Raw genomic sequence first — 17,098 nt, 5'->3', positions numbered from 1 at the left:
TTTTTTCTATGTTTTAGGGCATGTTCGGCAACACTTCTCATTCTCACCTAAAGAATCTGGCGGAAACGGAGTGATGAGAAATTTTAGAAATGGTTATTTATCGCTTTGAGGAATCCTATTTTTCAGTCGACAAAGTAGCATAAATTTTGGAAACGGACCTTAGAAGGTCACCCAACCGAACATGATTTTTGAAATTTTTTTGGCTTTCGTCGTTCTCCACCCCTAAAAGGGGGAAATCCCGTAAAAGAATAGTTGCCAAACACACCCTTCGGTGTGGAGAATGCTAAGAGGCAAACATTGTGAAAATCTTGTTTGGTAACCCCAACCCGCCAAACCCATTTTCCCCCTTTTCTACTTCTTGTGAGGTTGAAAATGAGGTTCTTTGGCTCCGAACTAGCTTCTGAAGATTCTCACTAATCTGCAAAACACACCCTTGAGTATGCTCAAAATTGTTTGTGCAATTGAACGGCGGAGATGATGCTAATCTTGCTTGCCGTCGAGGTACTGGTGGTGAGAAGGAAACCAGACCCAGGACCTGCACCCACAGACAATAAGTTAGGGACCACCAGGGCGATGCCACTTGAAAGGAAAGGGGGACAATTGCCCCCCTTAATTTTTTGGAAAAAAAAATACCTTTATTTTTTAATATTTTTTTATACTCACCCCCCTTTTTTAAAAAAAATATGCCCCCCTTTCCAATCATCCCTAAGATAGAAAATAAGTTTAAAATTTTAATTTTACCATTTTTATCTCCCTTCCTTGTGCAAAATTTTGGGGACCACCTGGAGTTTTAGCTCCGGGAACCCTTCGACGCTCAAGTCAATGACGAGATCAACATAATGAGAGCTTAGCCAAGAGGAAGGCATTATATGGTTTGGAGAGGAGGGTCTCCGTTTATAGGCGAGCATGCCGTACTCCAAGATTCGGTGTAATGGCGACTTGTTACGATACTATTCATTGGGGTGGATAATGATATTTTGCGGTCTAGTCTATTGTTGTGTAGAGCAAAGCTGATTGAATGTTTGGGGAGTGAGGCACGATCTCGGATGCTGTGGGTACCAGGGCCATCGGCAATTAGAAGTTTCTTCCCTTTTTTAACTGTTGATTGTTGTGACCCACTCCCTATGAGGAGGCGGACGGAGTCGTGCTGTAGGGCTCGGTAAGGAAGCGGGTGTCAGGGGACCAATATATAGGCGGTGACTGCCCAGCACGATCCTGGTTGGAGGTCACGTGTTGGAGATCGGATGGCTAGCTCAATTGGAGGTGGGAGGGAGCCCTTCGTTCGTCCATGGACTGGTGAGCCCGGCTTCGTCCTTAGCTGTTGGGGCTATATTAGGGCGAGTGATATGGATCAGGCGCCACGTGTCACCATCGCTCATCGACTTTTTTCTAACCCCATCACACCCTATGTGTTTTCACCCTTCTTTCTCTCCTCTCTGTATGTATTGGTAATGACGTCCCGTACCATTACTCTACGAGGTTGACAACCAAACACTACTTACCATTATACGGCGACATTACATGAAATATAGTCTACGAGGTAAATACCTACAGTTTTTTTACTACGGTTTTTGAACAACACTATTAAACTCTAATATTTCGCGTTTTTAGGCCACCCTTTTTATTTTGTTTTTTTGCCCAATCACACTTTGCAAACTAAGTGTTGTACTTTATGGGGTGCACATGGGCACCCTATAAAAAGTCCTTATGCGGTGGATGCTCATATGAGTGGACAAAATTTCAAGTGGATTCACTTGCTCAATGATCCCAACTGTTTACTTCATATGCCTTGCTATCCATGGACCATGGATACAAATCTACCCTCATTGGCCATTTTAGGCTATAAGTTGGATGGCTAGAATCATCCAATGAGATTGGATTTTGCCACATGACACTTCCATAGTAAGGCCTAACAAATAAATGGTTTGGTTTATTGACGAAGTGGCCATCGCTAGCACCTTTTTCCTTATGCATCCATCTTATAAAGTTGACCAAATTTTTTCACAGACTTAGCATAAGAAAGTATTAAGATGGCAGTGAATGAGAAGCCCTTCAATTGTCAATCGCCACTCTCTATCCTTCTCTCGTAAAGTTGCATTCTAAGGGTCCCTACCCCCGCACCATTTGCTACACTGACGAGAAAGCCCTCACCATCGCTCTCCCTGAAGCTTGAGGACAGGACCAGGACCAATGAATTTCCCTCACATGCATTTCAAAAAGGACAGAAGATGAGAGAATCTCCACTCAACCACAGAGCTGAGTGAGGGGAGGAGAAGGTGGATTTTGGTTGAGTTGGTGGAGGATATTATTGGGTCTGAGAGGCGTTTTTTGAAGTTTGTGTGGACGTAGGTGGTGACTGTAACACAGAGAGAGAGAGAGAGAGAGAGAGAGAGAGAGAGAGAGAGAGAGAGAGAGAGAGAGAGAGAGAGAGAGAGAGAGAGGTGCCTCCACTAGGATGCATTTGGATTGCTAGAATCAATCATTTGAATAGATATTACATTCCTTTTCTAGTCATATTCCCCAGCCTGAACGGTAGTAGGGGCGACCGGAGGAAATTAAAGGGGTGGATTTTTCACCTCCCATTATCAAATGATATGACTAACATATTGTGATTATCAGATATTACTAACTAATCACTCACCGCATTAGCTTGATTGAGAAAGCCTTTCAATTGGTGGTCCCCATCATCGAGATAAAATGACTAAAAGCTGTATTTGTGGGATGATCGAACTCTCCAACCACCCACATGACATTAGCGGTGATCGAGAAAGCCTTTCAATTAGGGGACCACATCATTAAGATGATATGAAATGACTAAAAAATTGTGCTTGGACTATCCAATCCGATCGTGGCTTGCAAATGGACGGGTCACCAAAATTGAGCCATAGTTCATATTTTGTTAACTAACCAACTTCTCCAATAGCTTAAGCTGTTGGAGAAAGGTGTTATTTATCTTTTATACTTTAACACTCCCCCGCACGTGTGGCCCACTTGGCAAACACGTGGCACATGTGGTCCTACTTTGGGCCGACCATCGCATGTGGATTTTTGCTATCCGAGAGGTTTGAACTCTAGACCTTTGGCTCTGATACCATGTTAACTAACCAACTTCTCCTAAAGCTTAAGCTGTTAGAGGAAGGTGTTATTTATCTTTTATACTTTAACATATTTAAGTTCTACGAATAGTTAGAAATATACAAATAAAATAATTTTCATGTTATATTTTACAACGATATTTGTCCTCAGGCAAACAAGATAAATGCAAAAAAAAGGGGCTTTTATCACATTTGTTTTAGGATATAAAAATAGACACAAGAGTTGAAAGCTTATATGCATCTGAATCCAATATTAATCTATTCTACGTATAGAGAGAGAGAGAGAGAGAGGCCCTCCTACTTTAAGGGCAAGCTTAATTCCCAAGTATTTTATGGAATCCTTATTTTACATGGGTTGGGTAGCACTTTATCCACATAACCGATAACATTTATATTTAAAGGGGGATTTGCTAAGGTCCATTGCAAAAGGCCTTTCGCGGCTGGTTTATCGCACTTCAGACCAGCCACCTCGTGAATGGAGACAACAGCTTTTGTCTTCAATCACGAGGTGGCTGGTCTGATGTGCGACAGACCAGCCGCAAAAAGCCTTTTGCGATGAACGCTAGCAATTCCCATTTAAAGGTGATAGGTTTGAGATGGATTTTAATAAAAATTCCATCAAATCTACAATTTCACTTGTAATGAAAGTACAAATAAATGTACAGCTAAATAATAAAAGATGGGTACACTTTTCTACTGTGAAAATGATGTATGTTTCCACCCCTTACACTGGTCATTTCACCCTGCTTTTGTTATCTTCTTAACCCAACAACCGACAGTCTCCTCCTCCTCCACCTACTCTCTCTCTCTCTCTCTCATTCTTTGAAAAAAAAAAAAAAAAAACTTCTAAACTGTTGCATTTCTATTGTCATGTTTTACGCTTAAATGGAATAGGCCCATCCTAGCTAATTTGACTAAAAGTGGGTCTCTAGTGTTTATATATAGACGTAGGACGAGGAAGCAAAGCAATAAGCCCGTTTGACATCTCCAACGCATGTGGGACTCAACCTTATGACTCCTTTTAGTATCCTAGCTAGTCAGACTAGAAGAAAGATTTTGGGTTTCCTAGTTAGACTAAGGCTAGGTGTAGGCCTCTAAGATGAGAAAACCAATGAGATATGGTGTGAAATTGAGAGTTTTTTTTTTTTTTTTTGGTGTACGTCATGTTGAGAAGACAAATGGACGGACTATGATTTGTGGATCTTGGGTTAATCCTATTGTAATTCTGTTTTATATCTTTCTCATATAGTGGGAGATAGGTCAAACCAGGTTGAATCTTGTGTTCTTATTTTCTTAGTTGATTTTCTACTTTATTACATCTGATGTGGGCTCACTGCATTTGCTTTTGTAGAAGTAGAGGACATTTTTTATTCTCAATCTCTTTGATCATTATGACAATAAATTCGAGTTCAATCCAATTCAATACCTATAAGTTTGATAGAAATGATAGTTTCACAGTACGACAAATGAGGGTAAAACATAACCTTTTCCAAAGAGAGCATGGCTAAGGCATTGAAGGAAGTTGACAAATGTCAAGTTGGAGGACAGACCATGAAAGAGAGACAGGTTAGGTTGGTTTTCTAGGGATTGGAAAGAGAGAGAGAGAGATAGCTTATGTTTCCTAGTTAGATCAGGTCAAGGTGTAGGTCTTTGAGATGAGAAAACCATTGACCACGAGGGGCATTATGAACACAAGTGGATATCAAGGCTACCCATAGTCCATAGGTGCACCATGACATGATATCTTAATCCCTAGCCATCCTCTCAAGTCGGGCAGTCACCCACCAAATTAAGAAAATATAACAAACAACATATTTCGAGGAAACTGCTCAACAAATCCTTACACCATCATCAATATGGTAATAACAAACGAGGGATGAGTCAATCATACATACAAGTAGACAATACATGTCTCAATTCTCAACCCATACTAAAAAATAACAAGGGAAAATCCTAGAAGTCTCATCTTCCTCTCCTACTCAATTAATTGTCCTCCCTAATCATCATTAATTAAAAAAAACAAGTTAATTAAACAATAGAACCCCTTCTCCCCATATCACTCCAAACCCAAGACACAAAACATACACTCATACACATACAAAGGATACATGTATTAGAATTAAGGAAGGGGTTTTGTTGACAGGTCATGAAATTTTCACAATAACTATCACTATTATTAGTGTTAATTAAGGATTATGATAATGATAATAATTTGAAGAAGAAGAAGAAGAAGAAGAAGAGGATGGGATTTTATAAAGGATTTGGAGTGCATCCTTAATGAAAGGCCTCTTCTGAGGGTTGATTGAAGCACAACTGAATCCCAACTTAAAGCAAGCCAGCAAGGCATCCTCCTTCCCTTCCACGTCAGCTCTAATCGACACATCAGCCATCCTCAACACCCGATTCTTATCTTCCACAACGAACCCAGCATTCCACTGAGTCACCTCCAACTCGGAGAAAATCCTTCCACTCAGCAGCTCCAGCAGAACGATTCCAAACGAGTACACATCCCACTTGGGATTTGGCTTCAGTGTCTTAAGCGACTCAGGCGCATGATAAGGAGATGCGCACCCAATCCTGCTCGGGCTCGCTCCGATTAAGTCGCTGTCTCGGGATTGAGTCGATCTTTTGCTGCCGAAATGCCGGGCCGAGCTACCGGACTGGCCGCTGCCCCCCGAAACGAGCCTTTCCAGCCCAAAATCTCCGATTTTCGGATCCATATCCGGACCCAACAGGATATTCCCAGGTTTCAGATTACCATGTACTTGTTTCTTCTCATGCAGGAATGCTAACCCCCTCGCAACTCCTCTCGCTATCCTCACCCGCACTTCCCACGACAGAGGATGACATGGAGACGAACCCAGCTTTTCTGCGAAAGAAAAAGACAAAGTCAGGGGGCGGATTTAGTAAAAAACAACCCACCTTAAAAGCAGTGTTTATGTTTTCTTTTTCTTACTGTAAGAAGATATGTTGGCGAGGCTGCCGTTGGGGGCATAATCGTAAATAACGAGCTTCTCGTCATCACCCCAGTAGAATCCACGGAGGCGGAGTAGATTAGGGTGGCGCAATTTAGCAATAAGCCGGACCCGGTTCTCGAAATCTCTGAACCGGTCGACTCCGGTTTCGCCGATCCGGCGAACTGCGAACGTGGTTCCATTTTCCAAAACCGCTTTGTAGACAATGCTTGAACCGGTGGCACCCAATATATAAGCAGAAGCTTTTAACAGAGTCTCAAGCTCTAGCTCTGATTCTCCGTCTACTGTTACAAGAGAACCCCCTTTTTGATAACTCCTCGCCTTATCTTCTTCTTCTTCTTCTTCTTCTTCTTCTGATTCAGAGCCTGTAGTCTCTGACGTGGCTTCATCGTTGCCGGTTTTCTTCCTCATGCACGGCCATCCAAACCCGCCGGAATCCGACGACCATTCCGCATTTCCTCCTCTCTCTGTTTTCTTTTCTACTGTTTTCTCTTTTTTCTTCTTCGCCTGATATACATACATCAAAACCATGGCGAGAATGCCCATTCCGGCCAAATCTCCGACGACTATTCCGGCTATCACTCTCGGTTTCAGCCCTCCTTGACTGGTTCTGTTCGTTGTCGTATTCGTCGTGCTGTTAATGGGACTATCTAGGGTTTTAGGAATGGCTGCGATGGCTGGAGGAGATGTGGAGACATTTGGAGGAGTAGAGAGAGTTGAAGGAATCAAACACTGGTTCTTGAGAGGTTTCCCGCACAGATCTGGATTTCCTGCAAAAGATCCCTCTTTTTGATTGAGCAAAGCCTCTGTTGCCGGAATTTCCCCAGTCAGATTGTTAAATGAAAGATCCAACGTCACATTCGAAGGAAATCTAGCTGCGAATTCCGACGAGATCTCTCCGGAGAGACTGTTAAACGACAGATTCATGTACTTGAGAGAAGCATTATTCTGTCCCACGACTAAATCCGACGGTAAGGATCCATTCAAAAGGTTCGAAGACAGATCTAGATCCACTATCTGCACGAATCCGCCGGGAATTCTACCGTAGAAGTAATTGTTGCTTAAAGAGAGTGTGGTTAGGTTAGGAAGAGTGGTCAGATTTTCAGGAATTCTTCCTCTGAGAGCGTTATCGGTTAGGGTAAGAAATTCAAGGCTTTTAAGGTTTCCGACGAGCTCCGGGAGCTCGCCGGAGATCTCATTGTTAGAGAGAGAAAGTGAACGGAGTTGGGTGGCGTTGAAGAGGGAGTCCGGTAGGGTTCCGTTGAGGAAATTGTTGGAAAGATCGAGAGTAGAGAGGTTTTGGAGGAAACCAAAGTCAGAGGGAATAGAAGCCAGAAGGCTGCTGTTGGGAAGAATCAAGCTGATAACCCTAGACGACGACGTGTCGTTTGCAATTCCCCCGCAGGTGACTCCATTCCAAGCACATGGGGTTTCGTCGTCGTAATTCCAGCTTTCTAAGACCTGGAGAGGGTCGCTGAGAACAGAGTACTTGAAAGAAAGTAAGAGAATCCCATCTGAACTCAACCCAGTAAGTTGAATTGGAGAGCTCAGAAGTAGAATTAGAAAAGCAGAAGTGATTCTCCACAAGAGATGGAGGAAGGAACTCATTTTGCTTCTACCCAAAACATCTCTTCCTCTGCTTCTTCTTCTTCAGAGAAAGAAGAGAAAACACCTAATATTCGTAATACTGGTTTTGTTGGCAGGGGGTTCGTTCACCAAATCGATAAGGAGAGGAGAAAGAAAGAATATAAAATTAAAAACTGGGATTTGTGCTCTGAGATTCTGAGAACAGCATGCATGTGACGAAAGAGAGAGAGAGAGAGGGTTAAAAAAACAGAAAAATTTAGTGGGAATGAAAAAAACTGAAGGGAAAAACATGCTCATCAGACTGTAATTAATTTGAAACAAAAGGAAATGATTAATGGACGCTTCACCTTGCGGATTAAAGACTTAAAGGTAGGAATAAAAAAACCCACTAATCTTCAAAAGTAGAGGAATCTAACCTTTGTTGCTACAGGACACCCACGTCAGTATTGAGACCAAATTGACTTGGGAAGATGGAGGGTAAAAAGAAAGCGACGAAAGAAAGAACGAAAGCACATTATAAAAAAAATTCAGTGGGAGTGGAGGGAAGTGTAATAAAAGAGGGCTGCCAATATAAAAAAGAGGGTGGTAGACTGCACCGAAAGACTTTATTATTCATTTATTACAGTTTTTACAATCAACCTGGACTGCTCTCTGGTCATGGTAAAAACAGAAGGAAAGACCTACCACATGATTCATGATTGTCTCACCGATAAAGTGAAAAAAGGGTGTGAAGAAAATAACACAAGGGAGCCGACAGAGTACACCAAGCAATCTCCATTCTCTTTTCTCATGCATACTTGTTGGCCATTAGCATTTTTACTATTTGGGAGCTGATATTTTCACTCCCCTGCGTTACATGCACACCCCCCTTATAACCTAATTTATGTGAAAAGTGGGTAACTTTATGTCAAATCACGTTAGAAGGGGGGTGAAAATATCATCACCCTATTTTTATTTTTCACATGGGTGACTTAGTTGTTTTTTGGTTTAGGTCTACTAAACCCTAGTGGACCCCAAGAGCTAACCTTGGACTCTAAATTTTTTAATTACAACTGCTTTTACCTGATTTTAATATTATATTATTTTGGGATTTTTAAACATTGAAAAGGTACGACTAGCTGTGAGTGGGCCCACTGCTTTATATGCATGGTGTTGGGAGTAGAGATTAGTCACCATCTACATCGCTTTTAATCCCTAATTGAATGCAAAATTTAAAGGGAATGTCTGTGAGCATGGGCCCCATCTAGGATACCTCCCTAATTTGTTGATCTTAAATGTAGGGCCCACCGTGCAGAGGCTTAGGTTGATGATTGGCTGACCAGAAGTAAGGGCCCACCGTGCAGACATGTGTTTCTGTTTCTTGCATCTCATCGTCAAATTTAACTTATTTTTAGGTGATCCAAGAACTTTTTAGCTTCTCTAAATTGGATGGTTAGGATGATCCTATTGACATAATCTTTGGGTCATTTGAGATCTAAATAGAGTCTGCTTGGATCAACGAAAGATTCGGCGTAGTTAAGATAATATCAGATAGGATGGACGGCTTGGATAAACCAAAAGTAAGATCCACAATGTAATAGTGAGATCATTTCATTTTTAAGGAAAGCCATATAAAAACCTCACTCCCTTGTTCTGATCATGGTTTTAAATTTCGACCGAAATCCGAAATTTTGGATTTCGGTGGAGACCGACACCGAAACCACCCAAAACCAAAATGGTCATTTATTTCGGCTGAAATTCCGAAATTTGACCCAAAAAATCTATCTTTTTTAATTAATTTAATATTTCACCGAAATTTCGACCGAAATTACTGAAATTTAATATTGAATAAAATATTAATTTCAATTTTTGTACGAGATTTCGACTGAAAATTTGAAATTTCAAGGTCCGAAACTGGTACCGAAACCGAAATTTTAAACCTTGGTTTTGATAAAGGCACTTTTTTTATTGGCTAATGATGTAATTTTTTTTTCTTGAATCATGAAAAGAGTGCCACAGTTGGGGAAATGGGGTACGGATATGACGTTAAATAATTACAACAGCTTATTGTCGTCCGATCAAGATTGGAAGGTAGTGGGAAGTGGTCCCCACTTAGATATCTAAGCCCCACTTCCTAAGAAGTACACACAATGTAGACTGCCATAATTCCATTGCCACGACTGGAAAGGTGATGGAAAGGATGAACGTGGGTTTCGTTCACACCGTATGTGTCAATTCCTTTCTAATTTTAAGAAAAGGATGAACGTGGAAAAAACAAAAACTGTAATAAAAGAGACAGGAAGTAGCACTGCAGCCTGCAGAAATCTTAAGCTAGCTGCCATTGTTGTGATCTTCAAGGACCATGAATACGAACTTGAAGTACGAGAACAGGTAAAACTTTGACATCATTTTCATGAACTTAGAGGTCGTAACATGACCAAAAAATAACCCTTTTACATTGTTACATTATATGTAAATCTGGCATATAAGGGCATATAATCATGATTTTTAAGGTGCCCATATATATGGAACATTTTCAATGTATTGGCCGATATATCAGTTCAAACATAGTTTACAATTAGCAAATTGAATAACAACATGAAAGTCCCATTTTCAGATCCTATGCTATGCATTTGGATGTACCTTAAGTAGAAGCATGGTTTAAATATTTTGCCATTTACCATTTCGGCTGAAATTTCGAGAAAATGCATTTTTTATTAAAAAAAAAAAAACGTTACAAAATTTCGGAATTTCTGTCCGGAATTCCGAACGGGAGTACCAAATTTCGGTTTTCCGAATGTCCGAAACGGTTACCGAAACCGAATTTTTAAACCATGAGTAGAAGTAGAAAAGGGAAATAGATTAGATTCCCGTTTCCTTACTTTCTTTTTCCTCATTTGAGAGGAAACTCAAACAATGAAAAATAGCTTTTAGCTTTTATTTGGAAAATTTGCAGCCAAGGATTGTCAAATTTAACTTATTTTTAGGTGATCCAAGAACTTTTTAGCTTCTCTAAATTGGATGGTTAGGATGATCCTATTGAGATCTAAATAGAGTCTGCTTGGATCAATGAAAGATTCGGCGTTGTCAAGATAATATCCGATAGGATGGACGGCTTGGATAAACCAAAAGTAAGATCCACAATGTAATAGTGAGATCAATTCATTTTTAAGGAAAGCCATATAACAACCTCACTCCCTTGTTTTGATCATGGTTTTAAATTTCGACCGAAATCCGAAATTTTGGATTTTGGTGGAGACCGACACCGAAACCTCCCAAAACCTAAATGGTCATTTATTTCGGCCAAAATTCTGAAATTTGACCCAAAAAATCTTTTTTTTAATTAATTTAATATTTCACCGAAATTTTGACCCAAATTATCGACCGGAATTTAATAATAAATAAAATATTAATTTCGATTTTTGTATTAGATTTCGACTGAAATTTCAAATTTTCAAGTTCTGAAACCGGTACCGAAACCGAAATTTTAAACCTTGGTTTTGATAAAGGCACTTTTTTTATTGGCTAATGATGTAATTTTTTTTCTTCTTAATCATGAAAAGAGTGCAACAGTTGGGAAAATGGGGTACGGATATGACGTTAAATAATTACAACAGCTTATTGTCGTCCGATCAAGAATTGGATGGTAGTGGGAAGTTGTCCCCACTTAGATATCTAAGCCCAACTTCCTAAGAAGTCCACACAAGGGAGACTGACATATTTCCATTGCCACGATTGGAAAGGTGAGAGGATTTACGTGGGTCTCGTTCACCGACACCCTATGTATCAATTCCTTTCTAACTTTAAGAAGAGGATGAACAATATCTGTAATAAAAGAGACAGGAAGTAGCACTGCAGCCTGCAGAAATCTTAACTGCTAGCTGCCATTGTTGTGATCTTCAAGGACCATGAATACGAAGGTAAAACTTTGACATCATTTTCATGAACTTAGAGGTCTTAACATGACAAAAAAAAAAAAAAAAACCTTTTACATTGTTACATTATATGTAAATCTAGCATATAGGACAGAGGAAAGAGATAGACACATGGGGAGTCGATTTATCACTTCCCGCGTATAATCATGATTTTTAAGGTGCCCATATATATGGAACATTTTCAATGTATTGGCCGATATGAAAGGGGTTGGTCCGATTTGGCCCATATACCAGGTTCACAAATAGTTTTCAACTACCAAATTGAATAACAACATGAAAGTCCGATTTGGCCGATATATCAGTTCAAACATAGTTTACAATTAGCAAATTGAATAACAATATGAAAGTCCCATTTTCAGATCCTATCGCTATGCATTTGGATGTACCTTAAGTAGAAGCATGGTTTAAAATTTCGATTTTCGGTGGGGACCGAAACAGGTATTTGGCGAAATTAAATATTTTGCCATTTACCATTTCGGCAAAATGCATTTTTTATTTTAAAAAAAAAAACGTTACAAAATTTCGGAATTTCTGTCCGGAATTCCGAACGGGAGTACCAAATTTCGGTTTTCCGAATGTCCGAAACGGTTACCGAAACCGAAATTTTAAACCATGAGTAGAAGTAGAAAAGGGAAATAGATTAGATTCCCGTTTCCTTACTTTCTTTTTCCTCATTTGAGAGGAAACTCAAACAATGAAAAATAGCTTTTAGCTTTTATTTGGAAAATTTGCAGCCAAGGATTGTCACTTGAATAGCTTAAGGGTCATGTCTATAGAAGTAGAAGGAATATGAATTCATAATTCTTTATTTTCCCTTTTCACCTGATTTTAGTGTTTAAGTCAAAACAATAAATAATCCGCTTGCATTTGGAAAATTTACAGCTGTGAATAGTAAATAGCAACCAAACAATACTAGGAAGTGGAAAATGAGTCATTTTACCTTCATTTTCCTACTTTTGGTGCACATGAACCGACCCTAAATGAAAAGCAAGCAACACTACCAAAAGGAAAATCTATGCTTTACTTTGATTTTCCCTTAAAAACACTATTTTTGGTGCAACCAAACAGTCCCCATGGTCCCTGGCCCTACTTTTGGCAAGAAAAATAAGGGTAGATAAAAGTACAAGCACACGACATTTTGACACAATTGAGTGTGTTGTTGCCTCAAGCAAATGATATGTCATTGATGTATTTATAATTCTGTGTATGATTAGAGATGGTAACAACATTTTGAAAGCTAACAAAAGAAACCTGAAATAAAAACATTCATTTCTAGGAGTTTCTAATAGTGGATTGGTTGTTGAGTTTCCTAAAGGTGGTTGGACACCTAGCTAAGTATACTGTTGTTGGATCAATCAGGTGGAGATTGACAGGATTGAGTCCATGTTAACTCTAGCTCTAGCACATTTTCCCAATGATCCAAACCATTCATTCGTTGGTCCCTATTATTGTAGACGATGACTCAGTACTCAGTAGTCTTCTCAGTGGTAAGATCTTAATAGTAATTATTGTAGGGTGTAAAAATGGATTACTTGAAAAGCAAAAAAACAATGTTAAAGAAATGTTGACAAATAAAAGGGTCAAGATACTTAGATACTCCCACGCTAGTCTTGAGCACATTTGTTATAGAACTCTAAAATACAATGTTATTCAAGAGTTTCCCAAAATTTGGGACTCTAACTAGTCTTGAGTTTAAGTTCCCTTGTAAATACAACTAAGGCCCGCCCGAAGTTCACATAAAACAGGTGATATTTTGAAATCCACTCGATTGGGCAACACTCTCTCTCTCACTTGCCTACTCTCCTTCAATCGGAACCATACCCCTCTTTTACTCCGTCTCTTGCTGGCGACAACAATGAACCAAACCATAGCAGAATCTTACCCCTTGGTGATCTACTCATTTACATATCCTCCCCCCCCCCGCGCGGCAATAAGCCTTGTGGCCACATCCCCTCTCTCTGTCTCGAAATCTCATGGGTGTAAGACTATTCTCAAAAAATGCCTCCAATCCATCCCTCTCGAAAGCTCCTTCCTACCCAGCCCCAAAGATATAAAATCCCTAAGGTTTTAGCCAGTTCTGGCTCTCCTTCCTTGAACCCTGCTGCTCTCCCTTCTATCTGGGCAAACAAATGCCCCGAGTCCGCCCAGTTCTCACAACTTTCATCACTCCTGCACTTCCTTCAGAGCGTGGTTCACGGCTCGTCTTCACGTGCCTTCATCTCTCATTAACAGATGCTAAACCATTGGCTTTTGCCTCTCCATGATTACATTTCAGCTCCAAGGAGGGTGGCCCAGTGCACGAGGCTCCCGCCATTGCGGGGTCTGGAGAGGGCTAGATGTATGCAGGCTTACGCTTGCTTTGCAGAGAGGCTGTTTCCATGACTCGAACCCGTGACCACCAGGTCACAATGTAGCACCCTTACCATTGAGCCAAGGCTCGCCCTCTACATTTCAGTTCCAAGAGAGTATAAAATTCTACAAGGATTTTATTGTGATGGAAACTTTTCATTTCAGCAGCTTTGCACAGTCCTTAAAACTCCGTGATTAGCAAGTGGTGCCAGGTCCTCTAGACCTTTGGCAACTTGCCATGCTTTGACAGTTCTTTTTTCCTTTAAAAGATAAGTAGTTTTAATTTTATTTTATTTTTTTGAAATGGAGATAACAGTTTTATTAGGACAGAAACGTTACATACAGCAGGGGCAAGGCGTCCCTAGAAGTGTGTACAACAGAATAAAACCCAAAAAGTTATACACCAACCCTTAAGATTCCAACTTCCTTTTCTCCCTACAATGGTTAGTCGTCACCAACTCTTCCACCTCCACACCTTACTTGGCCAATCTGTCTGCTTGCTCGTTTGCTGACCTACTCATATGATAAAACCCCGGGTGGTGCAGCAAGCAAAGGTCTCTTGTCTCCGAGATTATGTCTGCTAATTTCCAAGGGCCGATTGCCTTACTAATAGCCCGTGCAAAAGAATTTGAAGAATCTTCTTTGACGATCAAAGGCTTACTCGAATATTTGACATACAACCTTAGGCTCCAAAAAATTGATGTAATATCTTTTGCAGGGAATTGTTGTGGCAATTGATGAGCCAAGCTTTCAACCAAAAGATGACCAAATAGTTGAAGGACTGAAATTAGGTCACTATAATTGGGCTTCAAAACAGCCTTCAAAAGACCTCTTAGTTGTTCAAGCTCCCTAAACAAGTCTCAGTCAGGAGGAATTTGTGTCAGCCCTTTTCAAGCCTTTTAGTTTACTGGTGGAACTTTCTAATTGAAGAAGAATTCACAACCTAACTCCCCCCCCCCTTTTCTCTCTTTCTCACCTGTAACTACTCTGCTCAGTAAGCCATGAATCAGGCCATATGTTCAAGTCAAGTGGATTACTTACAGGAAGATATCATTTATGGAACTCCTGGACTGAATTGGAAGAATATCCTACTAGTGGATTCGGCCAATAATGCTGGGATTGCTTAGGTGGAAGCACTTCTTGCAGATCCAACAATCTTCATACAACTATTTTTAGCAAATCATCTTACTAAGAAAAGCTAAGGTTGTTTTGGAAGTGATTCCAATGCTTGGATCGTCCAGGTCTATCCCTTTTACAACTCAATTCCAACGGCTTTCCACCAAATTCTTTCTGATTCCATGATGGGAATTAAGTTTCGGAAGGAATCATCACCAAATCTAAAATGAATTATGCAGATCCAAAGCACTCAGGGTTCAGATTATGCATCCAAACCACAACAGTTGCAAAAACTTAGCAAACCTTGAAGAACAGCAGAACTCTAACGCAATTTGCACATGAAAAACAGCTTGCAACAACCACAATGACATACACAACAGACAAGAACCAGATCGGTCGTACTCTGTGCTTGTCTTCAGAATTTATAACACAGAACCAAGAACCGGCATTCCAAGAGATAGCAAGTGAAGAAACTTACCAGGAGTGAGATCAAACAGTACAGAAATTTGACATTCTCAGGATCCACAAGAACCGGCATTCCAAGGGATAGCAAGTGAAGAAACTTACCAGGAGTGAGATCAAACAGTACAGAAATTCGACATTCACTGAAACTCAGCAAGCAGAAATCATGGATCTCATGAAAAGCACTGAAATTGTTTCCTTCTCTAAAAATTGGCACAATTCAAGCCATGTGCGGGGGGACTTGGATTCAGATTACAACTACAAATCACCTAGTGAAACACAAGGAAAGAGGATGAACAAGGGAAAGGGAGCTTGGATTCAGTTCATTATGACTTCTCTGTCTTCACAGTTCATTCCATTTAAGATAAACAATAACACACGAAAAGTGAAATGGCAAATAAGCAAGTTGATTGTCATGTTTCTTTAAGAAGAGGAGAGATTGAAAACTGAAATGCTTGATAGTGCTCATTTGACCACTCATTATCCATCGAAAGCGTACTTCAAGAAAGGGTAAGCAAAGTTGGACCAAAGACAACAAAAGGACTGTAGATGGATCAAAATACCAGGTATCAAGTACCACTTTTGTAAGAAAAGAGGACACATGAAAAAAAATGCTTTAAGTACAAGGAATACCTTGGAAAGAAAGTTAAACCTCAAACCTCTGTCTTACAAATCTTATTTGGTAGTATTCCTAGAAACACCTGATGGATAGAGAAATGGAAGAATTAAGATCTCTAAACCCCTACTGCACTACATGTTTTCTTTTGCGTTTTTTATCTCATGGAGTCTTCTCTCAAACAGTAATGAGCAGATTTCTTTCTCATAAATATTGCTAAATTTCACCTTGTTGCAATCCATAGTCCTCTTCATTAATGGGTTACTTTCAATACCAACAAAGGCTCAATCCAAACCGAGTTCCCGCAGTCCATAGTTGCAAATCATATCTTCAATACTTCAGCTCTAGAATAGAAAATTCACCATCAATTTTTATTTCATAATGATATATGGTGCTGAATACCCAACAACAATACAATGTGCACAAAAGATCCTTGGCAACAGACCTCAATGTGCGTTGTACGAACAGGAATCCCTGAGACTGAACGTTTCTTCATAGTCAATATCTTTCAATGTGAGATAACTGATAACTGTACTTGGGGGATTTGTGAATGAGGGTCTCACTTATGACTGTTAGCATGATGACTAATAACTGAATCCTTGAATCCCAGATTCAGCTCATGATCAAGAAATGGGAGTACCCATAGATTAGGTCATTCAAGAGCCTCTACACATATCATTATTCAGGCGTCTATTGTTCCATTTAGGCCTCAGCATGTTACATGTATGAGTATTTTCATCATTGATGATACCTGTGTACAACCTCAATTTGCTAATTTAATAAATGTTATTCAGTGATTTAAATTATGCTCTGTTTAAGAAATAGATTACAGGAAATTGGGTATCCAAAAGCAGAGAAAGTAGGAATTCTTCAAGAACAAGAGTAATATTACAGATTAATATAAGAAAATAAGAAAGCGGTATGTCAAGAAAAAGTTCAGCCATTGACAAACATGCCAAGCTTAAGGAACTGAACAATTTAACG

The 17,098-nt window shown here is 39.9% G+C and overlaps 1 protein-coding gene across 1 annotated transcript; it reads right to left on the bottom strand.

The window, feature by feature from the left end:
• Positions 1 to 4,921: 4,921 nt before the first annotated feature.
• On the bottom strand, positions 4,922 to 8,064 carry LOC143858503 (putative LRR receptor-like serine/threonine-protein kinase At4g37250). The gene is made up of 2 exons (XM_077369144.1): positions 6,052 to 8,064; positions 4,922 to 5,964 (listed from the first exon to the last, which is right to left on the bottom strand). The coding sequence occupies exons 1-2, from the start codon at positions 7,676 to 7,678 to the stop codon at positions 5,282 to 5,284; spliced, it is 2,310 nt and encodes a 769-aa protein (XP_077225259.1). The 5' UTR covers positions 7,679 to 8,064; the 3' UTR covers positions 4,922 to 5,281.
• Positions 8,065 to 17,098: the final 9,034 nt, after the last annotated feature.

The sequence above is a fragment of the Tasmannia lanceolata genome, unplaced genomic scaffold, assembly GCF_043159265.1.
Source record: "Tasmannia lanceolata isolate RefF3 unplaced genomic scaffold, GAP_Taslan_0.1 ptg000003l, whole genome shotgun sequence".
Lineage (NCBI taxonomy): Eukaryota > Viridiplantae > Streptophyta > Magnoliopsida > Canellales > Winteraceae > Tasmannia > Tasmannia lanceolata.
The sequence above is the reverse complement of the archived record's forward strand: the minus strand, read 5'-3'. Positions and strand labels throughout refer to the sequence as shown.